This window comes from Platalea leucorodia, assembly GCF_965183815.1.
Source record: "Platalea leucorodia genome assembly, chromosome: 7".
In the NCBI taxonomy this organism is placed as follows: Eukaryota; Metazoa; Chordata; class Aves; order Pelecaniformes; family Threskiornithidae; genus Platalea; species Platalea leucorodia.
The window spans coordinates 6,031,988-6,058,731 of NC_138829.1; the positions used below are offsets into that span (position 1 = coordinate 6,031,988).

At 47.7% G+C, this 26,744-nt stretch overlaps 1 protein-coding gene across 1 annotated transcript in view; it reads right to left on the bottom strand.

The window, feature by feature from the left end:
• ARMH4 (armadillo like helical domain containing 4) overlaps nucleotides 1-26,744 on the bottom strand; it is a gene marked incomplete at its 3' end in the record, with an annotated part of 80,620 nt that overhangs the window by 41,511 nt on the left and 12,365 nt on the right. The window contains exons 4-7 of the mRNA XM_082317129.1: nucleotides 20,644-22,033; nucleotides 18,460-18,672; nucleotides 17,020-17,238; nucleotides 1,250-1,501 (exon numbers count right to left, since the gene is read on the bottom strand). Of these exons, the coding sequence (XP_082173255.1) occupies nucleotides 1,250-1,501; nucleotides 17,020-17,238; nucleotides 18,460-18,672; nucleotides 20,644-22,033 (2,074 nt within the window). The remainder of the gene's footprint in view (nucleotides 1-1,249; nucleotides 1,502-17,019; nucleotides 17,239-18,459; nucleotides 18,673-20,643; nucleotides 22,034-26,744) is intronic.

Sequence of the window (26,744 nt, forward strand, 5' to 3'; positions counted from 1 at the left end):
GACTCCCATCATAACCCTATGTTTCTTACACAGTTTTCCTCTGAGCACTGTCATGTACCTCTTTAATCCAACTTACCAAAGCCAACCAGAAAGCCTTAAATACTTAGAATTATTCCCCTCACACAGCTCCAGTCCAGCCCGATGGGATAACAGGACACATGAAACAGATCTGACATGGCAACCATCCATACAATGGCTTTCAAGCAAGAGTTAGTGGGACCGGGAGACATCAGACCTGATGCAAATTCAACCTGCCCTCAAAGAGCAACCCTCCCACAGAGTTCTTGAAATACGCTCTTTGATTCAATTCAAAGGAAGCTAACAATGCTAAAGCAAGCTAGAAACAGCATTACAGGGGGAGGACCACCAGGTTAAATCAAAATTAAACATCCAGGGGAAGTGACAGTTCTTATAACATATAAAAGAGTTTCGGAGTTTCTTTATTTCATGAGCTTCTCAAAACAGCTAGTTCCCGAACAGTCACACACAGAGACCGTCTGTACAGACATGCTTCAGCTCCTAGCACTTCACCTGAAAGGCTCCCACTGCTTTTGATGGGGCTTGGCTTGGAAATTGAGTATGCTGCAAAATGATCCCAGTGCCCTTAGCCAAGCTGGGCAAGTTCCCTTCTAAACCCTACCTTGTTCCACACCAGCTTTGACTTGCATCAGATGGACATCACCCATATAAACACTGATAAGCTACTCCTAAGTGGAATAAATTAGTCCAGTCATAAAACACAGGACCTATACGTACAGCGGGAATAAACTGTATAAAGCTTTATAGAGGCCTTGCAGGTTTGTCTTGCTTAACATTGCCACTATATCGTCCCATGGCTGGACCATACACCCCTTAAAAATGCCAGAAAAGTGGCACTTACAAGAATGCTGCTGAAGCAGCAAATGGGCTGATGAGCAACTACACAACTACCCTACTCGCTTTGTCCTCACAGGACGTATACCCCTGCACCGACCCATTCCAGGCAAAGGGCGCTGAAATCTCCCCTCACCTGAGAAGTATTTATGTGTCCACCCTCAGAGCAAGACAACGCTAAGCTCTGGGAATGAAGGAGCAGGTCTGGTGTATTCAGAGAAGCTCTCCCCAGAATGAAAATTCAGGTCATGCTGCCTGGGACCCATCCCAGTTCAACCAGTCATCTCTGGGGGATGGGTTTGCTGTCCCATACAAAGTGAAGAGCAGGAGACATGTCCTCTGTAAGGGTAAAGGAAGAAGGGTTTTTTTCTCTTACCCAGACCCTGGTTCTGCTGCTCCCACTCGATGGTGTCGGGAACCTGGTAGGACACCCCAGCCAGCTGGGCCACAGGGTTTTCCAGGCCAACTATGGGCTCCTGGGAGGTCTCGCCTGGAAGCGTGAAACCTGGCAGCTCCGTGTCACCCTCCATGCTTTCATCCATCGAATCTATGTCTTTGTCCTCCTCATCTTCCTCTTCCTCCTCTTCTTCTTCCTCCTCCTCTTCATCCTCTTCCTCTTCCTCACCCTCTGGCCAGGGAGACACAAAAGCAACATCAGGAAAGATCCCACAAGACAGAAGGTTCGTACATCTCTATAGGTGAGCACCAAGACAGCCAGCTGATACCACTTCTCCAAAGGCAGACCAGCTGAATGAACTTGTGCCTGTTTTCTAACAGGAAGGCATCCAAAGGGGTTAATTTGGAAGAGCTCACCACCATTTGAAGTTGCTAAGTAACAATGAGATGTTGCCTTAGACTTTCAAATCCATTAGTGGGAAATACTGTTGTTTTGCTTCCTAATAGCGGAGTACAAAAAAGCATGTGCATGTGTACAAATACCTGAGTATATATAATTATAGTGCTCTCTGCTCAACTAATTTCAGCTCAAGTGAGAACTATTTCCCTGATTTCCAATCTTGGAGGCAGCAATAAGTTGGTTCTATTTTTAACTTTTATTAGGCCTTTCACAGCTCTGGAAAGGACGCTGCTTTCCAGCCCAATTAGACTGATATGGCTCCTCCTTCATACAAAGCATCTTGCTTTGATGCGTGCTGGCAGATCGGCTCTTGGGTGCAGGAGAACAGCGGTGATGGTAGTGATCCTCAGCAGGTTTATACCAGCACTCCTGTCACAACAGATTTACACCAGACCAAGGTATGACCAAGGAAGACTTAACTCAGTATTGGAAAGAAGGCAGCACAGCCAACCCTGCACATGAGAGCAGATAAATGTGACATGGAGGAAATCCCTGTGGATTCTCCACTAGAGCAGTTACCTGTCTTAGTCCAAAGCTGACTGTCCTGTTAACATATGGAGAGATAAATATTCAAGCCGTATTTCCTTGCTAGAATCTAAAATGGCAACACAAGAACAACCATACTGGATCAAACCAAAGGCCCTTTCTGCCCACATCCTATTTCTGACCACAACTAGCCGCAGATGCTGAAGAAAGACGAGAGCGGGGCACACACAGAGCCAGTCTTCCCACAGTCTCTCTTCCCAGCTTTTAGTTATCAAAGACTCAAGGACCTCCTGAGCCAGAATTTTCATCTTAGCTATTTAATAGCCACTAATAGAGCTACCCACCATGAAAAGACAGTATCTGGAATAATGACATGCTTTGAATTTCTGATGGTTAGTTTTTTCAAAGACGAAAGCTAAAACATAATATTTATGCACTTTATCTAATTTACACCAAGTTCCACTCAGCCCTGTAGAAAAACTCCCCCCGATGTACTCAGACTTGGGAGAGCCCATCACCCTGCATCTGAGCAGTTGGTTTAGCTGGGGGTCTAAGACCATGTTAAAAACTAACGATCCAGCAAAATCAACATTGTTATCTAGATATTTCTTTATTTCTGTTGGAGGTGTACCTCATATAGGTTACAGACATTGCAATAAGACAGAGCAGCTGAGGCAGGATGCCTGAGAGGCTGCACATATCATACCTGCTATAAGTAAAGCAGGTGATGCTTCACTCTTCTCCTTTCTGCTGTGGGATGCAATGGCACTCCAGCACAGCTCTTCCACAAAACACCAGAGAAACAAACTGGGGAACTTTGGGGAAGCTATTTAGTTGGTGGCTATCCGACTTGAATTAACTGGGGGGAGCTGGCCTCCTTCCTTTGGCCTCTACTTCACAGACTGGAATATCTCGAGAAATCAGTCCACATTATCATAGAATCATGGGTTGGGTTTGGGTTGGAAGGGACCTTAAAGGTCATCTGCTTCAAACCCCCTGCCACGGACAGGGACACCTTCCACTAGATCAGGTTGCTCAAAGCCCCATCCAACCTGGCCTTGAACACTGCCAGGGATGGGGCATCCACAGCTTCTCTGGGCAACCTGTTCCACTGCCTCACCACCCTCATAGTGAAAAATTTCTTCCTTATATCTAATCTAAATCTACCCGCTTTCAGTTTAAAGCCATTACTCTTTGTCCCATCACTATATTCCCTTCTAAAAAGTCCATCTGCAGCTTTCTTGTAGGCCCCCTTCAGGTACTGGAAGGCCACAATAAGGTCTCCCCACAGCCTTCTCTTCTCCAGGCTGAACAACCCCAACTGCCTCAGCCTGTCCTCATAGGAGAAAACCACGGCATTCACTGTGCTGTTACATGGCATCTCCTTTCCTGCTAATTCAAGGATTTGCTTTAAAACACTGCATGTTTTTTTCCAGCTCACCAGACAAGACAATCCTGCTTGCCACCTTTCAATTCTAGCGCTGCACTTCATACAAATGAGCTGCTGTTTGAATTTAGCTGCATCATCCTGCTATAGCGTGGCTTTCGGTACCTGGAAAGGAATGATCACTCCTGCAAACAATAATACCACACAGAGCATCTAATGGAGCTTACAGGGATGTAGTTATCCCCTTAAATTTCCATTACATTTTATAGGCAGTTTCTGTCTTATAATGTGCCCATCACTTCAAATCAACATAAGAATTTTCTCTATCAAACCACATGTTTTCATACAAAATACACAGCTTCTGTAAACCTGAGAATGGCACCTGGAGAGTGCTTGCAGGAAATTAAATTTACACCACAACACCTGCAAAGACATGTTAATGTAGGTCTTTTGCCTCTGCTGAGAGCAACACAGCTATAAACATTTCCAAACTTTAATAGCAGTGACAGTAAATAGCTAGCACACCAGAGAGGAGGAACATGAACAGAGGCTATCCCTAGATGGACTGGGTGAAAAAGCAGCCAAGAAAAAACAGGGATCAGATATTTATCTCTGAAAAACTAGTTTGGGACAAGGTTTTTAGAAGCTTCCTGTGATTTTTAGCAAGCCAAATCAGAGACACCTGCCAGGATCTTAGTTTTGAAGCAGCCGATAGCCATCTCTGTACCTCCAAAGTCTAGCAGGCAGCCAAGCTGAGCACCCAAATTGAAAGTGCCAAGACTACTTATCACGTCTGATCATCTCCAAGCTACATCAATCATCACGCAGCCACAGGATAAAGATGTGAATAATGTAGTCCCTGGAGCACAACCACCACGAGGGGAAAAGAAAGGGCTCTTAACTTGTTTCCTCCTCCTCCATAGCTCATTCCTACTTCTGAGAAGAGCTTTTTAACCCCCCATCCCAAAATGCCAACAGCTTGCCTTGCTGCAAGGTGCAGCGCAGAGCACCACTTGGTGGTCACAAGGAGGAAGGTACACTTCTAAAAAAATTAACAAACCACAGATGATGTATTTCAAGAGCAGAGGCGCAACAGGAGCCTGGCAGCTGTGGGCAGGACGCACGTAACACTTGGTAGTCTCATAAGATGGAAGATGGAAGCGAGCGTCCCACAGCTGAATCTCAAGCTGAAGGTTTGTGCTTCACATGAGAGTCTTTTACAAAACTCATGTTTCCTTCCTAAATTGGCACCTTTTGGCCTTTCAGAGGCCTCAGCAGCAGCTTGAAAGAAAAGAAACAGAAGGGACTGAAAGTAGCAAGGACCAAAAGTGCAAAGCCCAGCAGATTCAAAAGGCATTCGGGTTTTTCATGTGCATTTGCAGCCCATTGTGAACTATTTTGTGTATCACGCTTGTATATGCTCTTCAGTTTTGGCTAAGGTTCATCATACAAAAGAAGCAAGATCAACATATAATGAAACGCTAGCGTCTCACGGTCAAGGCACTAGTCTCCAACCAAAAATATTGCAAGTATTAAGTTTTCTTGGCCACAGACATGAATCTACCCAAATCAGGCACTCACCTAGAGCCCACCTGTAGGAGCACTTCTGAACATCTGACAGTGGCCACAAGTGCCCCTTGCTCGCTGAAGTGGGCAGGTACACAGCACCTGTAGCAATTTCTGCTGTGAGCCATCCTTGCTCTATAGATCTTGCCATGTTACATACAAGCTGATCCTGTTATTCTGTTTGCATGCACCAAATCCTAGCTCTTGCTCCTTACGTGCCACGTGGACTTATCAAGGAGGGATGGTATCCTGTCCCCTCTCCTGGTGACACCAGGAGGCTTCAGCACTGAAACACTTATAGTCCAAGCAGACGTTCGTATTTTCTAGTGCAGTTAGGGTAATGCAAGAGTAGTCTAGGGCAGAGTTACAGACTCATCTCCAAGAGTGAAGAAATACAAAACCTGCCACTCTTTGACAGACTAAATAAGCACTGTATTCTGTAAAGTAGGATCTACTTTGCCTTCATTGAAACAGGAAAGAAAAAAAATCAAGACACTTAACAGCTCCCTGCTGTGACAACGGTATAACCTAAGAAAGATGCAAGCAGCAGGAATCCCCTGGAAAATTAGATTCCCGGTTCGCATGTCAAAGATTTTAGTTTTGAAGGGCTCGACAACCTTGTAACCAGCATTCAAATTTTCCGGTTTGGAGAAGCTATAGCAGAGCACCAAGAAAACAAGTCTGAGGCAAAATAACAAATTTTTGGCAGAGTTTTGGGGGGTTCCCAGATTTATTAACAGTCACCAGATATTGCAATGGTTGGGCTTTACTGTGGGGCTCTGGACTAATCCATTAGTGATATCCATAGGAGGGGATTTGCTGTTTCAGGGTGGCAAAAGTTCCCTATCCTTTTTTCAAAAAAAGGTTTTTCACTACAAAGACGTACATATCCATGATGACTTCTGTGTCTCAGCAGAGAGAAATGAGACCACCTCACACCTCCTTTGAGAGGCATTTCCCTGACCGAGGACAAACCCACAATCCGTAGTTTCTGAAGCAGCTGGACAACAGCCAGCGTCCCGCAAGTAAAAGCCTCAGCCCACGATGGCAGCAGGGCCCTCGCAAATCAAGTGCGAAGAGGGACCTTGGCCCCTCCGGACCATCCCGTGCTGCAGGGGAAGGGATCACAGGACCAGCTCTTCCTCCTGGCAGCCCAAAGCACCAACAACCCATTCCTCATAGATGGCTTCAGTCAGGCTTCACGCTTCTCTACGGACTTCACACAGCTGCAGAAATCCACGCTCCTCCTGAGCAGGAGGAAATCCAAATTACTCGCAGCGCTGCTATTAGCACAGGGCAGTGGCTGTAAGCCCGCGCCGTGGGGGAGCAGCACCAGCAAGGCTCTCGGTGCAGCGCTTGGTGCAAATGCTGCCATCAGGAACGTGCTACAAACAGGCTGCGATGGCAATGAAGAAAGTTATTTTGGTATAAGGGCATGTAACGGAGTTAGATCGGGGCCTCTGTTTTCAGTTGAAGAAACCTTCACTGATGTGGGATGTTTCTGTCTTTAGATATTTTCTATTAACATTTGCAAACACTTTTTACTCCTCAGAAGATTCAAGAAACCATCATTTGTCAGGTTTAGCGCACAAGAGAAATAGCCTGCTGTGCCTTGAGCTGCAAGAGCCTCTCATTAGGAGGTGATAGATTCACTCACAGTCACAAATTGAATGCAAACTGGAAAAAAAAAAAAAACAACCCCAAACTAAAAAGGAGGTTGCAGGACAAAACCTGGAGTTCTCATTTTCTCTGTCCTTTCCCTTCCCAGCCTGCCTCACACCAAACTTAGAGGAAAATGATGTCTAGACAGTAACGCAGAGCATGGTTGCGCTTCATGATAGTCTAAGCTGTCATTTTATACGGTACCCAGCACTGGAGGGTCTGAATGCCTAGGAGCACCTGATGAGTGCCAAATTGTGATTAACCAGCAGCCAAGGCTAACTGGTTTCCAGTGGTGAGTCCACTCTTCGCATGACTTCAGGGAAACACAGTATGCCAAGACCTCGCCTGTACAAGCACCAAGCAAAGGCTCCCGCGAGCTGAGCGATGGCTGCAGATCTAGAACCCACCTGCATAACGTGCCCATAAAGGAAAGGAGAGCACTACGGAGCACGATGACACCCAACTGCGCTGTGACTGGAGAAGCTTGGGTTCACTTTTCAAGAAGTTTTGGCTGGCCAAAACATGGCAGAGGACTCGGGGTCTGCTTTGACCTCTGCAACAGCCCCACAGACACCAAACTAGCCACCTAAGAGGTATCATGATGCTGCCTCTTAGGGCAATGTTTTGGTCAAAGCTACTCCTCTTCCCTCCATCTACAGGTCTTGTCATGCAACAGAGCAAGGTGATTCATAACTGTTAAATTACAGACTTGAAAAGGCTGAGTAGAGCAAGCTACAGGAGCAGTCACGTATTAATTTGTGCCCCCGCTATAACTCTTCTGCGGTATGACATCGGGAAAGATGTGAAATCAATCCCACCCTCTCCCAGAGATGCTGCACCAGGGTGAGAAGAATAACACCCATTTCACAGATGGGCAATGCATCTAACTAAGGAGGCGATTTCTTTTGCTCCTGTGTGTACTGGAGCCGCTCACAGGGGAAAAGGGCAGCAGGGGCAGACTGAAGCATCTTGTCCACCATGCACCCCATAGCTTATCTTCTTCCACTTCGCACCCATACAGCAGCATTGGACCTTGCTCACCCATGCATGCATACAGTATAGGAAGCAGGGGAGCGTAAATAACAACAGGATGAGGGATGGGGGGTCTATGACTACCTTCTCTTGCCAGAACAGGAGGAAGAGGCATGAAGAAGTCTCTGCCAAATGCTTTCTTCCAGTGAGGTTCATTTTCTGCATTGCTTTTACAATCACAGCTGTCAAGGCAGGAAGGCCTTTCTAGGACAACTCTCTTTTATTATTAATCGGTTGCTTTCACGTGATCAGTAATAATGTCACCATCTGACATCTCCAAAATGCTGCCAAGAACAATCGCTTGTAACAGCTTGGAAGGAGATGGCTGGTAGGAACATAGATGGGATCCCATCACATGCAGACAGTGGCCTTTCTGGGCAGAGTACTGTACCGTGGGGGGTCGAGATACCCAAGCAAGCAGTGAGTGCAGAAGCTATGCAAAATCAGCAGGGAAAACCCCCATACCGATGAGTTCAGCTAAGCCCAGCTGTGTTCACGGCAAAGCTATCTGGGGTATTTGCAGACCGTGCTGCATGAACGTAGCCTTAAATACTTTACTCTGGAAGAGGAGCCAAATCAAGCATGGCCTATTGCACAGAGCCAAGGAAAGGACTATTGGGAAGAACACATGCATTGGGTGGGATCCTACCACAGAAAGCAAGATAACCTAACCCATGTAAGTTTCAAGAGGAGAGAAATTACATGTCCAAAGCTTTTCTGTAGCAGAGGAAAATCTTTGCCGCATCTAGGAGACGGAACATGCCCCTGGCAGCAAAGCTGGGCTGATGTTTGAGCTGCAGAAAGTCTTCAGCCTCTTCTTGCCAAAGCCCAAGCGCTGCAGAAGCCGCTTCCCAGCAGAGGGCTCTTCGACATTGCAAAGACCGTACAAGGAGAGATTTGGATTCTGATCCTAACCTACTTCCCCCACAAATCTGAGGGGATTCACAGTTGCTTTTTGAGTCCTGGCTCATCGCTCATCACAGGGGATCTGAGGCACTGAAGAGCTTTTTGGGGAAAAAAAAAAAAAAAAAAAAAAAAAGGGTAAAAGATATTCCAGCAGGGACCACGGGTCTGCTTCTGTATTAAGATCAGAAACAATCATTCCTAAGAGCTGCATTTCCAGCAGCATTCACCACAAAATTGCTTTCACACTGAGCCAGGCTAGAGAGTAGGTTTAGCAACACAAGGCTATTTTAAAAGGAAAAAAACAGAATGCTGCAGAATACACAGCATGGACTATAACAAGTTTGCTCCCCAGTCTGCTGCAGAACAGCTCTTCTAACCTGACGTATGCAGTTGTTGAACTAACCAGTGTAAAAATCAAGACAAGAAACAGGTGATTTATCAAGTGAGGGCATTCAAATCAGTCCAGATTTAATGACCGCGACCTGTAAGTGGACAAGGCAGAACAAGACAGATGAAGGCAGATACAGAGTTTACTTCTCTAAACAAAATGCTTTCACGCAAAAAGGGCTGTGGGCTTGGTACTTTGTTTTTCAAATCACAAAAAAATAAGCCCCAGCAGAGATGTTAATTCTATTTTCTCTTGCAAAAAGCTGTTTGATGGTGTCTCTTCAGAAGTAACCAATTCAACCACACTGCCTGGGAAAGGAACAACCAACAGCCCAAGAGTTAAGAAAACATTTGATTTAAGCTTCACTTTCAAGACAAACCCAGCACAGATCCATCACAGATCATGTAGATTAGGGGGTAGATCCGCTATTATGGGCAACAGTCTCCAGGGTGCCAAGGTTTTAGCTCAAGTCCTATCAGGTGCTAGAAGGGAGGATGACTGCAAGCCCGCTCAGCTCACTTCTAGTCAGAGCTCATGAGGGAGCTGGGGGTGCTGAGCCTGGAGAAGAGGAGGCTGAGGGGAGACCTTATCGCTCTCTACTGAAACTACCTGAAAGGAGGTTGTAGGGAGGTGGGGGTCAGTCTCTCTCCCAAGGAACAAGCAGTAGGATGAGAGGAAATGGCCTCAAGCTGCACCAGGGCAGGTTTAGGTTGGATATTAGGAAAAACTTCTTCACCAAAAGGGCTGTCAGGCCCTGGCACAGGCTGCCCAGGGAAGGGGTTGAGTCCCCATCCCTGGAGGTATTTAAAAGAAGGGTAGACGTGATGCTTGAGGACATGGTTTAGTGGTGGGCTTGGCAGTGCTGGGTTAACGGTTGGACTTGATGATCTTAAGGTCTCTTCCAACCTAAATGATTCTATGATTCTTTCTAAGTCCTTGATCACCCTTCTGCAGCCTTCACTGTCCTTTGTCAAGGGCAGTGCTTCTCCCCAGGGTGTTTTCATGAAGAGGTTCAGAGCAGCACTGATGGCCTGTCCTTGCACCCATGTGGCCTGAAGTGTTGATGTCAGCCAGGAGGAGAAACACCACAAGATCTTGCCCCATTTAAAGACAGCTTGTTATTAAAAAAGAAAAAAAAAAAAAAAAAAGAAAGAAAGGAAAAAAGCCTATGACTCTTCCCAGAAGATGAGGTAAAAAGCCAGTGCTCTAGTCACTGCATCTTCTGTCAGGCCAACAAGAGGGACAGCACCCCACCTGCACACGACAGGAAACAGAAATGAAAGAGCTAAACCAATTTTCAGGGTGGTTTGCCCTGGTCCCGCTGCCCAAAGCTCCCCAGAGAAGCCCCATCAACAACACTATCCCCCACGTGGGCCCCAGCCATCAGCAGCTCCGGACGAAAATGCTCCTTGCAGAGCCTTCAGAAGATGCTGCCACATACCTGCTTATCTGAATCCACCTCCCTAGAGCTGCGAGGGTGAACTGCTTAATCCCCAGATTAAAACAAACAAAAACTCATTAAAAACTTTCACCCACACAGTCCAACTACCTTTCAATAGCAACTGTAGGGGGCTTATGTTGGTTTTGTTTACGCCTGAAGCATGGGAAAGCTACAACATAAAAGTAATATTTAAGTGAACTCTAATGTTTTGGACAAATGAGAAGTCAGATACAGTTAAAAATTCCAGCACGGCCTAGCCAGAACAGCAACCAGAGTGGGTCAGACTAAGAAATATCATCTAACCTGCTGGAGGCAGAACAGTGCCAGAACATCACAAAGAGTGAGGTTACTTAGAGAAGTTTCATTCCCCTCCTAAAAACCAAGAGTAAACCAGCTGTGCAGCTCACCTCTGCCCAGAGAGCAGCTGGGCAGGCACGTGCCACTTCCCAGACATCTGGGAAAGACAACGCAACGATGCTTTAAACCATTCCTAGAGATCCTTGCAGGAGTTGCTGTTGGACACCATAAAGCACAGCAGATATCGTGTTTGAGATAAAGCCCTCTCATTTGCCATACTCAGCCCCTTGAGAGATAGCATGGGTTTAGTTTCATCAGAGCTGCCAGTGCACCCGTAGCAGAGCAGGGTGGCCGGACCACCTTCTGCCTCCTTTTGCAGGGAAGGGCTAACAAGGCTGAGCTCAGCACACCAGCTGCACACAGCAGGAGCTTTCTTGCTCCTCTTCTCAGTGAGCCTTTCATTAGCCTACCACCCCCTTAGCTGTTCACCCACAAGCTCCTAACTCATTAAGGGCTTGATCACCCTCCACACCCCTCCTTCCTCAACTTTCAGATGGATTTCATGAAACAAAACACATCACCACCAGATTTAGCAGCAAAGATGTTGTCTTTGGTCAAACACTTTCAGGAAAGAAAAAAAAAAAAAAGCTTGTTTTTGATGCAAAACTCTGTCACACTTTTTTATTTTTCTTTTTACAGTTTTCTGCTACAAAGGAGGAGAAGTGGGGATGAGCTACCATCTACTGTGAAGAACATGGAGGTCAGCCTGCACCAGAGGGACAGCAGTTCCCATTTCAGTGGCAGCAATAAACTGGAAGCAAGACAAAAGCATGTACCCAAAACATTTAATAATTAATTCATTTTGCTTGTGCTTTGTTTTAAATCTTCTCTTCCTTGCCAGTTTAGCTGATATCCAGAGAGCTGGTGAGGAATTATAGTATCAGGCTAATTAACCATGCTGGGCTAAGTGCCTGTCTTATTTACACCCCTGCAACCTCATTTAAATTTTTAATGGGGTTGCAGAGGTTTAATGAGGCAGGTCTTAATCCATACAGTCAGGGTCCAAATAGCAATCCTAGTCAGAAACTTGATTTCCAGCAAAAATAGTCTTCACATCCAAAAAAAGAAGGCTCCTTGTACTGTGACACAGCTCAGAAGAAAAATGTAAGAAGGATTTGAAGGGTCTTTTATAAAGTTATGTAAATGGCTACAAGTTCTGAAGTATTTTCTGAAAAAAAGGCAACCACTGCCTTCGCTTCTGAAGAATGACGTGCAGCTTAGATGACTGTGTACAAGAAGAACAAGATGCAGGGGAAGCAGGCAGAGCATCGAGGAGAGGACTAGGAGAGCTCTTCTCACTGAAATCAGTTAAGTTATGGTTTCCTTGGAAGGGTAAACTTGACTATGCAGGTCAGCAAAGAACAACAGGAACTGTTTAAACCCAGACACAAGTAGGTATTAAAATATCGCTAATATGTTAAGGTCAGAAAGCCTAAAGCTTCATACTGGCACTGCTCTGGAACAGCCTTTAGCGCAGTAGGCAGAGCAAACACAGCAAAGCCCACAGCCAAGGTTCGGAGGGGAGGACACTGGATTTGCTGATCCCAAGGTCAGTGCCAGCCGTGTTTCAGCATCATCAAGGGGCTTTTCCATGGACAAAGGCTGCATTAGGTGGGGACACACCAGCTAACCAAGGCAGAGCACTGGGAACCACACTGTGCTGTCCTAGGCAGCAGACATCTGACACTGCCTTTCCAACCCCCCCCCCCCCCAAAGACCAGGATTCTGCCAGCTGCAGGGTGAGAGCCAGCCTGATTAACGAGGAACACTTCACATTCAAGAGCTACATGGCTCAGATCTCCTCCCTCTAGAGCAGCCAAGTTTAAGTTGCTCCTTTTCACAGAACTATTGACTGTTCCTGACACCAACACATGGAGCATCTCATGCTTTTATAGAGCTCTAAGCACCCTCCACATCCAGCAGCCTACACAACAGCTGAACTGTGTAAGCAGCTCACCCCCAGCAACAACAGCTTGAAGCAAGCCTAGATGACTGAACAGGAGCCAGCCTTAAGGCTTCCACACTGTTGCAGAGCAGTTTGGGATTTTTTTTTTTTTGGGAGGGTGGAAGGGGTGCACACACAAAAAAATAGGATAGGCAAATCAAACACCAACAAATATCCTTTTTTAGTTATCTTCAAAAACCTTACAGGAGAGTAGCACAATGCAGAGTATTTGTTCCTCCCTCCATCCCAAAAATCACCACCACAAGTAAACAGTCTCTAAATCCCAAGTTAATGCCAAAGCAGGTCAAGCTGGAGACCACTCAGCTGCAGGGAACCGGTAGCACTGAGCTTAAACTGTTTTCCTGAGGAGTTTGGATGCAGTGAGGGCAGTATGTGGGGTGCAACAGCTGAAGGGCTTCTACAGACTTGTGGGCTGAAACACAGGAACATCAACAGGCAGCTACTACTGATGCATCTGGGCAGCCTTGGAAGGTTAACACAGACATCTGCCCTATATGTCAGAGGAGGTTAATCTTAGCATGGTTTGATGAATGCTGAGACATCTTCCCATTCTCTGTCCCACGTGCCTTGCTCCACAATCACCATCTCCAGCCATTTCAGCTGAATTTTTTGCTGTCCAGGCAGGGTGGTGGCACACAAGAAAACCAAACCTTGAGTCTGCATTGACAGATACAGACCCACCCTCACCAACAGCCACAGGCAATGGTGCTGTAAGCTGTTCACGCTGAACTGGCCTGTGACCCAGGCTGTGATGGGCGAGGCATCCCTCTTGGCAGCAGGCTAGTTCTATACTAACTGCTGGTTTAGGATTAGAGTGTAGGGATGACATGACCTTCAAGGTCCTCATGGGAAGGGCACTAACCTACCTTCTGCTTAGCCTCAGTGCATCCCTGGATCATGTCCCATATGGAACAGTGACAGCAGCTGCTTCAGGAACACCCAAGAGGAGCCAGCTGCTGTTGTGCTCTGACCACCAGGTTTTGACTAAACACTGCAAGGATCTTGCAGAAGAGGGAATGTGGCAGGCTACCTGCCACATTGGGAAGTTATACCTGCCAAATGCTGCCATCCTTAAGGGGTGCAGGCATCTCTGCCCATACCTACCATGGTAGATATTATGGCAAAGGAATCTAGCCCAAAAGGAACAGTTTCTTTTAAAAAAGCCACTTTTCAAGATGTGTTGGGAGGCTCACACAGTGGTCTTGAGTAGGCAAGCTGAACTAAATTCTCTCTCTTTGGACCCTAGAAGCCCTACAGAGAAAGCTGCAGTGTTTAGCTTGCTAGAGAGACACCCAAATTCTGGGCACAAGAACAAATATGTAATTAAGTCTCCCAGACAAGTAAGCCTCATCCTCTGCTGTGTCCCATCCCCATATCCTATAATCCCTTTATAGGATTTCTCTGGCCAGGAAGGGCAAGCAGAACCAGTATCACCACAGAGTCAAGGTAGGAGGATATTTGTTACCCAGCTAATCTCTCCAGAGTCCTCTACAGAGGATAAGCTCATCCAGAGACATAGTCAAAGCACCTCATGTTTGTCTGTGCAATTTGATTTTTAAAACAGTTTTGCATCCAAGCCAGTTAGGTGAATATACTGATGCAATTAACTGCAGGCAGTTTGGCACAGATGGTCCCCAAGAAACAGAGCTAGCTGAACAGCAGGGGTTTATATTTAATGATGAGCCAGGTCCTCAATGAGACAAGTCAGCAAGACCCCCCCCCCCAAAGGCACTGGAGACCAGCAGAGCTCACTCAGCTCCTCACATTTCTTCCACTGGTGAGCAAGGCACAGCCTCCCCACAAAGGGCCAGGATCCCTCAACAGGGACTCCAGCCTATGCCCACAACAGCAGTGATGTCTGACCTTGCACCCCCCAAGAGCTTGAGCAGCCTGGGCTCAGTGTAGCTTTATAGGAAAGCACTCCTAAACATCTTGTATTAGCACCCTTTAGATATTCTGAGGGTAAGCACTAGGAACTGTAGTTTTGGGGCAACAGAAACCAAGCTTACACCATGAGGATGTGGTACCCCTTAACTGCCATTACAGGGAGAAAAAGATACTGGAAAGCAGAGTCGCAGGTCAAAAGCCTCCTTTGTGCTTAACTGGGGCAGTAGCATCCCCAGGCAGAAAGCCTGTCCCCAGGTGGTATTTGCCCCATTTTACAAGATGTGGATTGGTGATCCCTGACACCAGGAAAAAGTCTGGCTCACTGCACGAAGGTCTAGGTTGATCAGAAGAGATTTAGATCACAAAAGCTGTGCCAGTTGTCAAAACCACACAGCATACCAGAGAGCACCATGTCCCTTGGTTGACAGGCACCTGCAGAGCCATACACCAGAGCCAAGAAACCACAGCCTTCTAGTTGAGTCATCATCATTTAGGAAAGCTGGTCCTAGCTACAGCCCACATTTGCCCTTAGAGGAGCTCAGAACATATTCAGGAGTAGAGAAAGCAGGCCTGTGGTTGCATAAGAGAGCCCAGTAGGAACCCAAGAAAGCTGCAGCAGTCCTATGTCAGAGCAGAAAGATGTTTTTTTAAATGCTTATGCAGAAAGTCTCATTAAATAGGGAGAGACCAATGCTCAGTTGAAACAGAAATCTCTCTTATCTTCCTGTGCAGAAAAAACAGGCTTGTAAAGGAGATCCCAGAGGGCTCAGAAACAGTTTAGCCTCCTGAATCATACTGCTCTTGCTAAGCAGAGACCTTATTTCCCAGCCTGAAAGATCAGGTTTTCCCCCCACACATGCCCCTCTTCCCCTGCTGCCACTCTCCCATCATCAGCACTGCATCCTTGCATTGCCAAATACATACAAGATTCATCCTGGCGAGGGCTGTAGCTGGACGCCCAGAGAGCTCATGGCAGGCTTCAAAGCCAGCAGCAAGCCTGGCAGAGGGCAGGAGCTGCAGCACCTCACACATGCAGTGGGGAGGGCTCCCAGCTTCTGCTGCCCTCTAAGCTTAACAGGAGTGCGAGTTATTGCTTCGTGCAGAGAAAAGATGCTGATTAGCTGTTGTCTATGGCACCCCACCTCTAATCAGAAGAAAAATACCATCTGGCATGCCACCCTTGGAGGGCTGCCAACCTTTGCAGTAAAATGTGAAGGCAAGAGAAGGTCAAGATAAAGGAAGGGGGGCAAAACAGGCAGAAAGATTAATCCCTGCCAGGTGGTGTCAGTCCAGACACTGGAGTACAAAGCTGGATGGATGAGCAAGCAGAGAAGAGTTTAAGTAGGAGAAAGCAGGAAGCAGAAGTGAAACAACTTGCTGCAGGGAAAATCACAGATGAGCTGAAGAAATCTCAGATCTGAGCTCCAGACCAACTCCAGGGTAGGATCCACTTCACCTAAACCTCTCTTGATGGGTGTTTGCCCAGGCAGAATTTGCATCACTGGGTTTCGATTGTCTGAATACAGTCAGGGAGCAGAGACTCCAAGACTGGTAGTGGGCAAAAGCAGTTTAAGAAAAGGGAACCCAGGGGGTGAGGCAAGGCTGGAGGAGTCAGTGATGAGAGAACAGCTTAGCAGGTAGCATTGAGTTGGAAGACCATCTCAAAGGGGATGCATCCTTTGCCTCTCCCAGCAGTGTCACATAGGGAGTGTAAATAGGGCACCACTTGTCCTGGCAAGGTTTCAGCCAGCTGGACACTGAGGTAGCTATCTCTCATGCTGAACATCCCCCTGCATCGCATGGGGTGATGATTTCAGTAGTAGGGTGGCAAGAGCTCTCCAGCTGTCTGAATGTGTTCCCATGAGCATTACGGGGTACAGAGGCTCTGCAATCAATGCACACACCAGCAGTTACAGGTGCACAGAGCCCAGCTCTACTGCAACAGCAACACCACTGCTGCTCCCGCTCCAAGGGAAAACCCCATCCCTCCCACCACAGCCACTTGACTTTCAAGCATCCTCCATGACACTGTTCACTGCTTGCTTCCTGCACCTCCTAGAAGGGGACAGGGTGTTCAACAACTTTATTAGCAACAACAACAACATATGCACATAGCTGCATGCCAAACAGACAAATTGGGGAGCTCAGCATCAAGGCAAGCGTGCCACTCCACATGAACCTGCCCGTCTCTTAGCCTTGGGATCAGTGGTACCTTCTGACTCCAGGCGGTCCAGCCCATAGGTCACAGCTGTACTGATCTTCCTCACAGATGGAAGAGCTGTCCTCCTGACAGAAGATGTCATTGATGCTGGAGTTACCAGGACCACAGTTCTGCTGGATGGCTCCTCTGTCTGTTCAGACTGGGTAGCAGACAACCCACCAGGAGCTGGAACAGCCTTTTCACTGGTGACCAGGACCACATCCGAGAGATCTACAGAATAGAGGAAGCAGCAGCAGTTTGGCACAACAATATTAAAAACACCACCATTTAAGAACAAACTCCTTAATAAAAACTTAACTCAGAGTGGAAGAAGTTATTAAACTCTCGCCTCTTTCAAGACATTGAATGAAAGCTTCTCCTCCGGGACAGCCAGCACAGGAGGTTCCCCTTAATGAGAACTCAGCCAGGTTTTACTTCCATTGCTTAGAGGACTGCTAGTCACCACCCCATAGCAAGATCAGAGCACTGAGACACCAGCTGAGATCCGAACCGGGTGACAGATCTAATGTTTTATTGCAAAGACAAAAATTAGTTGAATTTATAATTAAATCCCAGAAGCAAATTAATTAGTGGAAACTGCCAGAAGACCCTTCTCTCCCCTACAAAGGGACCTTAATTTAAGAGATAAAAAGAAAAAAACCTATTTGCATTGGATGCCCTGCAATATAAGACCAGAAAAGCTGCCCAGCAGCAATTTCATTACAGTGGAACCTACTACTACAGAAATACACTCCATGTCAGTCAGCTTTGCAAAGGGAACCCTTGCTACACAAGACAACAGGCTCCTACATGTACCTGCCAAGGTGACATTGAGCCAGTAGGCAGCGGCTGGATGAACATGACTGCTTAAAGCATTTCTGCCTGAGCTACGTCAACCCAAGAAGCAAGAACTCATCATTCCTCAATGGAAGCAAGTATCAGTGCAGGCTTCCACATGCAAGGGATTGCTAGACTCTTGCAAGAGGGTCACACACACACCACGCAATCTTCCCCCACCTTACACTGCTCCCATGTTACCCCAAAGAAACTGAGCATCCACAATCTGTGACTGCCTTTGGCTCCAGTAGTAAGAGCTCTCCCTCCATAAATAGGAACTGGCTTAAACATCTAAGGCTAAAACTCAATTTGCTAGCAAGGATGGATGTTGGGGGTTGGTTTGGGGTGGTTTGTTTGTTTGTTAAGTGTCTATTCCACTATTATTTGGGGCAAAAAAACATATGCTGGCATATTTCAACATGGTGTACCTGGTAGCGTGGGCAGAAAGCAGTAGCAGCCCAGGGCTAGAGGCAGCTGCGGAAGGCTAGAAAAAAGTCACTTAGAATATGGATGCTGCGTGTTGAGACTTCAGTGTCCAAGCATTGATGTTGGTTTCAGATGTACCATCTCATCTTGTGTGGAAACAAACCTGAAGTTCTTGAAGCAGAACCCTACCTTCTGCATCTGGAGTGTTCACCATAGAGGAAGTACCAGTGGCCACCAGCATCTGGGTGGCACTAGGAGCAGTCGGCATCCGAGTGTCCTCCCCACTGTTTTCCTGCAGAAGGCTTGGAGCTCCTGTTCCCTGGGTAGCATCAGGCACCAGTGTCATAACTGACACAGCAGCATCAGCCTCCTGGGCAACTGTTGTCACCTCCTGAGTAGCACCTACAGCAAGAACACATGTCAGTACCAACTCACAGGACAGCTGACAGCAACAGAGCAGATGTTTGAAGTAATGTAACTCCATGCATTAGCATTTCCAGAGCCACAGTGCAAGCAGCAGGTCCAGCCAAGTATCATCAGGGCAGAGCAGCAAAAAGACAAATGTGAGAATGTGCGTAACAGGAGTGAAAGCAGCAGAATCACTCCTCATTTTCTTAATTGTCCCTTAGGCACAAGTGGACCCGCAGGGGAGCAATGCCATGGGAGCGCAGCACTGCAGGCCTGTGGCGTGAAATACCATTCAAAGCAAGTGATGCTGCCAGAGCAATACTTTTAGTGACCGGCTCTCACAGCTACAAGACTTCAGCTTTGTAGGCGGCTTTATTTTTGTTGCACAGGTCTTACTAGTAGTGTTGTTTCCCCAACATCTGGGAAATAGCAGAGAGGGAACCTGCTGACAAGTCAAGTGCTTATAAATTAATCTAGAAATTAATCAGTCAGGTTTCAGCACCAGCATGCAATTAGCTTTCCTTCTTTTACAGCAAAAGCTAGATCTTTTGGATGCAGTGAGGGGAGGTCATCCTTTTGCCCCTGCAGCCTAAGGGGGAAGATTGAAGATGCCCAGCAATTAAGAAGTCCTAAACCCCAGCTCACATTCCTCATCAGCCTCAGAACATGTCATTGTCCAACACCTGACCAGAACTTCTTCCCCCCACATTTCTACCATTTTTTTTTTAAATACTAAGCAGAAAAATAGTCAGTGGGCTGAAGGTGCCATCTCCGCAGGGAAGTACAGTACAGGGTGACACCACAGCCTGGGGCAGGCTGTCTAGGAGGAAGATTTCTGCCTGCTGGTAACAGAGCTGGCACAGACACTGGACAGTCAGAGCCTGGCCACAGCTTCACTCGAGGGTGGGGAGGCAACACCAGGAGCTTTTGTTACAAAGGACACCACAGAGATCTGGACAGATCTTTTGATCTGAGCATCCTTGTAAAGTCATGGAAGATGTCAGTTACTCACAGGCTACCAGGACAGCTCACCTATTCCTGGACTTAGGAAGCATTTATAGACATCCATTGCCTCTGCACTGACTGTGAGTGCCCATAACTAGCAGTTGAGAGCCAGGTGATCCCAGATGTTAATTTACCCCCCCAGGAATTATTCCCCCCCATTTTGCAGGGCTTCAGAGTGAGCTAATGCAAGGACCACCTTTGGGTCCTTGCACTTGCCATATCAAAGAGACACTTGGGGAGCATTACCCTCCTTGAAATAAAGTGTTAGCCAGTGGGTCAGAGGCTGGGCTCCCTCCCTAGTCACAGGAGAGGTATACCAGAGGGTTATTCAAAGCAGATTTATATATCTCTGGTCAAGGCAAGATGCCTGCAACAAGACTACAGCTGTCCCCCTCAACCACTACATGAGCACCAAAACTGAAGCCCCTGCTTTGGTAGCACACCACACATGCAGAACATTAACAAAGCAAGTTTCTTTAACTAGCACCAAGTATCTACTGATGAGACTCCAGTCCTCCACAGAGACCTCCATACTCAAGTACACCCTTCAACCCCAGGCTCAGCCACCACAGCCTTTCCAGCCTCAGCTTTCCTGTTCACTACCACAGCCACACTCTCAGCTAGAGGAGCAGAAGAGGCAGCTCAATACAGTTGTCTGACAGAACAGTCAGGACAGAGTACCACTCAACAGACTGTGCCTACCTGTACACAGGGACGTTGTGTATAGAAACAGCCAAGGCTAGGCAGTACTTTATGGATGTGAATTACCTGTTTAGGCTGATACCCCTCCACAAAGGTCCATAGCCTTCCCTGGGGTGGGGAAGAGATGTCCTACCTCTATTGCAGGTATCAAGATCACGCCTTTTTCTATTTTATCTCCCTGAAAGGAAGCACAGATTCCCAAGAGCATCCCTCCTAACCTACACTTACAGGCAAGTGTCTCTACCAGGCAAATTTTACCTTTCCACAAGCTTTCCAGAGTAGGAGAGAGATCAGACTGTGTATCTGTCACCACGGCAGCTTCCGGCTGTGATGGCAGGACGCTTTTCCCCTCCTCTGCTGTCACTGCATTTGTGTTTTCCAGCGAGTTGAGATCAGCCGTGTCTACAGCAGTCAGGTTCACAGTGTGGAGAGCATCACCGCTCCCTGTGGAAGCGGCCGGCAACTCCTCCCCTTGCATCGGCACCGTGCAGTTGGTCTCCTTGGCAAGCTCAGGAGTTGGTGGAGGGGACGCTGGGGATGGCAGCACTCTTGTTGCATCCTCCTCCTCCTCCACACCTCCCTGTGGGGTCTGGGATGGTTCTGTTGCCCCCAGGTCCTCTGTCACCTCCTCACGAGACATGCTTCTCCCTTGACTTACGTCCCCCAGTTTTGTATCATCCCAGTCAGGTGGCACAGTGTCCATAGGGTGGATGGTGACAGTGCCAGCCATGGCAGGCAGCTCTCCTTGCCTGACACCCGTCCCTGCTTCCAGGCGGAGGGAGGCCTCCGTCACCACGAGGGGACGTTTTGCAGCCACAGATGCTTGCACAGCCAGGGACTTCAGAGGGCTCCCTGTGCGGGCTCTTGGCATTCCTACCTCAGAGGTGATGCCATGAGCCTGGGGAGTCAGGACAACAGGGTGGTCGCTTGCTGTTTCCCAGCTGGGGGATCTGGGGTACGGTGCGGGCTGGGGCGCAGCTGAGCGGTGAGAATTGCTCTCTACCTCCTCCTCCACAGCTGCCCCAGAAAGGGGGCTTGCTGAAAGGCTGGCAGAGCTATGCTCTACTTCAACACCGCCCTCTGTGGTGGTCTCACTAATGGGGCCACCGACAGGCTCCTCCTGGACAGCAGGGCTCAGCGTGGTCACAGCTGTGGTCAGCATGGCCTTGAATGCATCATCCTCATCCAGCTCCGACTTCGTGGGACCAAGCTCCTCCTCATCTACAGCAGCCACTGCCACAGCAGAGGTGGGAGCACCCAGGCCCTGGCTGCCTGGGATGACGTGGCTTGGGCTTACAGGCAGCGTTTCTCCTTCTACAGTGAAGGCTTCATTTAAGGGCATCCCAGACGGCTTTGCTGACACTCCACATGGCTCTTCAGAGACAGTCTGCTCAGAAGGGCCCAGGTTATTTTTGAAGTTCCGCATGCTTGTCCTTTCATCTTCTACGCCATTCCCTGCCCAGGGGCCATGCTGGACCTTTGTCACATCCCTCTCCTCCAGTGGCTGAGATGCAAGGCATGGTGGACTGGAGGACAAGACCAGGATGCTGCAGGCGACCACACAGATGATAAATCCTATTGATCTACTCATAGCTGAGAGGAGATGTGCCCAGAAGCCTGCAAGGCTGACAAGTCCAGAGTGCAAGACCTAGAAAGGGAAAAAGGAACCAAGATTACACATACCCACAACCACCTATTGACCTTAAATACCTGGTTGACAAGTTCCAAGCATGCCAGTCTATCGCCAGTTCTGAGCAGACCCCTCCTGCACATCCCAAGCAATGGATCCCTCCATCTATTTTACCTACTCAATCTGAAGTCTTATGCCAGACAAAACCAAATCTTGATCTGAAGCCCAAGACAGACCTTGCCAAGCTCTCAGCCCAGTGGTAGAGTGCTACACTCTACCCAACAGGCATCAGACTTGCAAGCATATGATTAGGATCAACCTGTTTGTACTTTACCAAGTCCAGGACTGATGCTTGTCAGGGCGAGACTGAAGTCTCAGGCCTGTTACAGCAAGCCCTGTTCTGTGCATTGACACAGAAGGAAACCAAGGAACCTGCACAGAGGACAAGGTGGGTCCATAGGGCACAACACAGGACCAGAGCCAAAACATGGAGGCTTTACAGCTGCATTAATGTCACGTCCTGTATGCGCTTCTTGGTCCCACAGAGAAAGGCTACAGCCCAGGCAGCAGCACTGCTGCATTAGCACAGTGTTTATGCTGCACTGCACCATGGAGGCACTTCCAGAAAGTTTCATGTGTATAACCATTGTGTGCTTCAAGAGTTTCCAAGAGAGCACTGAACCAGTAGCCCAGCAGTGATCCAGCCAGCTGACAGCCTGCTCTTGGCAGGCTCTGTTACCTCCAGTAACACAGCTCAGGCTGCCGGACAGATAGAGGACCTTGCAGCAGCAGCCACTGCCTGCTCCCAGCCACCTCCCTCCAGGCTGGTGGCTCTCAGTCCTGGGCTTGCTGCACCATCACTCAACAGCAGAAGATCATCCCATCCAAGGCCCCGCTCATCACATGCAGGGTGGCTGGTCACACAAGTCTCACGCACACAGCAAACAGCCCTCCATCACACAGCAGATCTGGTAAGGTCATCCTCCTCCCAGTTCCAGAAGGCAGCTTGTCAGTGGCGCAGTCAAGCCCTACTGCAAGAAGCCTCCAACCATCAACAGCTTCACTTGCTTTGGCTGGTATGTTCTCAGTTTCACAAATGAGCTGCTTTCATCTTCAAGCTGCAGGACTAACAAATATTAGCAAGGAAAGAGGTTGGGGGTGTCAGAACCACCTCTCAGTCTTCCAAAGAAGAGCAAAGATCACCCTCTGCAGTCTTGCTCACAGGCACCAACATGAGTCCCCCAGCTTGCTAGACTTCTCATTTCCCCACCCAAACAGCACGCAGATAAATATTACTTGCATCTGTACAGAGTGCAGCAGCAAGCCACCTAGCACTGCTTTGTTACAGAAGGGTGCATCCCTCCTCCATGTCTCCTCATGCATTCATGTGATTCTGTGCAAGAGGTAACCACTGTTGTGGTGAGAGGGATCTCAGTAGCACGACATTTGTGCTAGTCCATCTAACTCAAAGGCCCTCTGTGTCGTGCTGCTAATGTACGTTTGCCTCCTTTTGGAAAGCATTATTGCATGTGTCCAGTCAGCTAAACACAACCAAGACATCAGAAAGCTTATATTATACCTGTCTGGTCACACACACTGCATTTCCATTGTAAAACATACCTCTTCTTCCACACAGGAGAGAAAGACTTAGAATCATAGAATTGTTAAGGTTGGAGAGGACCTCTGAGATCATTAAGTCCAACCTGTTAACCTAACTGCCTGGTCGGCCTCTAAACCATGTCCCTAAGCACCACATCCACATGTTTTCTGAACACTTCCAGGGACTGTGACTGCACCACTTCCCAGGCAGCCTGTTCCAATGCCTGACTACCCTTTCAGTGAAGAAATTTTTCCTAATATCCAACCTAAACCTCCCCTGACACAACTTGAGCCCACTTCTTGTCCTATCCCTTCTTACTTGGCAGAAGAGACCAACCCCCACCTCGCTACAACCTCCTTTCAGGTAGTTGTAGTAGCTTCTCTAGCTGAAGACCCTTACAATCTGTCTGTAGCACAGAAGACCACTCAGCATTACCAGCTTAGCGAGACTCAGCTCAGAGTCAACTACTGCAGGCTCCATTAGCTGGCTGAGCCTTTGGGACACACCGAGTCACTTTTTCCACTCTCCCTGCAGCCCTGGCCCTCAGCAGCTTGAGCTGCTGGAATAACTCCATCGCAGGCCACACACATGCACCAGGTGCTCAGGGACAAACAGGAGCCACCAAGAAGCTGTTCGCCAACAACAGCTTAGATACCTTCCACTTCATTTTTAGCATCTCCTCTACCCTCCCTGCCAAAAAAAACCCCAACCAGTTGAAAACTGACAGTATTCAGCTATTCTTCCAGGCTAATCCTTTATGCACTTTTATAATTGAAAAGCACTAAGAGTATATTATGCAAGTTAAATTGCTAGTGCCCAATGACATGCATCTGCCTTGCCATGCTGATGAATATAAGTTACATTCACCTCGCACCCCTTTAGCAAGTTCCTGTTAAGATCAGACACACTGCAACATCAAGAGGTTTGGGTTTTTTTTAATAAAGAACAGTTTGGATCTAAATACAGTTTCTCTAGAAGTCAGAAGTCTCTTTAGGCTACACAAGCAGTTTTAGCAGTAGTTAAACAGAACTCTAGCTGCACTTGAGAGAGAGCCAGAGCATTTCTCTTGCAGTCATACACATTCTGCAGAGGTACATACACACATGTAGATACATTTCTAGGTTTTAACTCTAGGTTCTCAAGTAGCCTAAGACATTCAGGAGGTGGTTAGCAGAAGTACTGAAACATTAATCTCTCAACAAGCTTACTCCATCCTTATAGGATCATGAGTGTCAGTGAATAAGAGGGAAAGCCGCTCCCTAAAAGGCTGGCTTTTAAAAAAAATTAAGTAATAATGGATTTCTAAGTTTTAATTAAGAGCCTTTCCCCCTTCTGGCTAGTAGATCACATCAGCAGTCACTACTAGCCTGATACAGGAGTTCCCAGGGTACTTTGGGCAGCCTCACACTGTTTCCCCCAGTCCAAAAAGCACTGTTGGCCGTAGTCCTACATTTTTAAAGGGTGAAAATAATGTTGGATGGTTATTTGCTTAGGAAATCCACAACAGCTAGATCTAAGCTAACCTAGACCTCTACATTCAATGAAAGCTGGAGATAGTGGCATGGAGCTTGCTGCAGGATAATGGCACAAGTTCACACTTCAAAGAAGATTAGTCAGAGTTTAAGATCTACTTAGCTTTAGGGAGAGGCTGGATTAGACAGTGTATGAACAGCAGTGACCTGGCTATCTTCTTAAGCAGAGTTTGACACCTTGCTGTAGCACTTCCACTTAATGCAAGAGTGATCCAGGCTTTAGCAGGTAGCTGGCTGCAGAGCAGTTTGTTACTCAGGCTGCACTGGGCTATACATTTATACTGCTATTTTTGTAGTCAGTCTGCTCTACAGCCTGAGCCAAGCGATAAAAGCAAGCTGGAGCACGCTGCTCTGACCAAGCACCTCCTCTGTAGTAAGCTTAAGCTTTTTCGGTACTAGCTTGAAGCTGTAAAATAACTCAGTATTTCATGCTGCAGGTCCTCCGTGTCCCCGGATTTCCCCTGGCATTCTCCGAGCTGAAGCCCTGGAGAACGGCTGCCAAGCACTGGCCAGGCTCTCGGTGGAAAACTAATCCTTGCTTCAAGTAGGAAGCACACACAGAGGACAAGAGAGAACACCAGCTACTTCCCTTGCACTTAATAACAACCAATCCCAAGAGATGCGGTTTCCCCTAGCCGCAAAGGCAGCACAACTGCAGACAGCCAAGGAGCTTTATCTTTAGCACGGAAAAAAAAAATAAGTTTTCTTTTAACACCTGGTAGGCTGGAAAGAAGCACAAAGGACTGCTCGGCTAAAAAATAGGTGCCAAAACCAGGCATCTCCCAAAGCTGTCCATCAGAATAAGAACCATCTACCAGAGTGGGCAAGTCACCAAGCAAGGGACAATAAAGCCCCAACTGGTCACCAGCTGAAGCAGTCTTGCAGACCCAGTTAGATCCTTCTGAACCAGGCTGCTTCCTTGCTCCACGCAATTAGCACTAGCCATAGCTATTAAACCACTAACCCCCTCCGTGAGTTTGAGACCTGCTTGCAGGGTCAGCTCTCCGAAAGGAAGCCCAGAAGGAATCCCACCGTTATGGCCAATCCAACAGAGCAGGCATGAAGGGGACAAGCACAGAGCAGACCAGATTCCTCTTGTTCAATAGCTGTTCCTTAACCGGCCCAGCAGTTTGTCAACACATGCTGCAAAGGATGAAACTCCCCCTCTGCCCCACTTGTCTGCAGCTACTCCCTAGGATAGCTTTTTAGGAGTTTCACCCAGCCAGTTTACTTAAAGAAAACTCCGAAGAAAAGCCTTTGCTGTTATTTTCTGCCTTTGGCAAGTTCTGGCTGTGTTTTTCTTGCTGTTTCAACAATTCAGGAAAAAAGCATCGAGCTTTTAACTCGCTGCTCTAACAATCCCTCTCCCACACAGAGGGGACACTTGTACTCTGAAGCTGAAGTGGCTGCATGCATCATATAGCAGAGAGCACAGGAGATTAACAGGTCAGCTTCAGACAAATGACTGTCTAGCCTTTGCAGAGCGCAGCTTTTCGCACCTCCAAGTACGAGCTTGATTATGCCAGCTTTGACTGGCTGAACAGTCCTGGATGTGCTCGACTCTGCAATTCATCCACTGATTGATAAGGGAAATGGA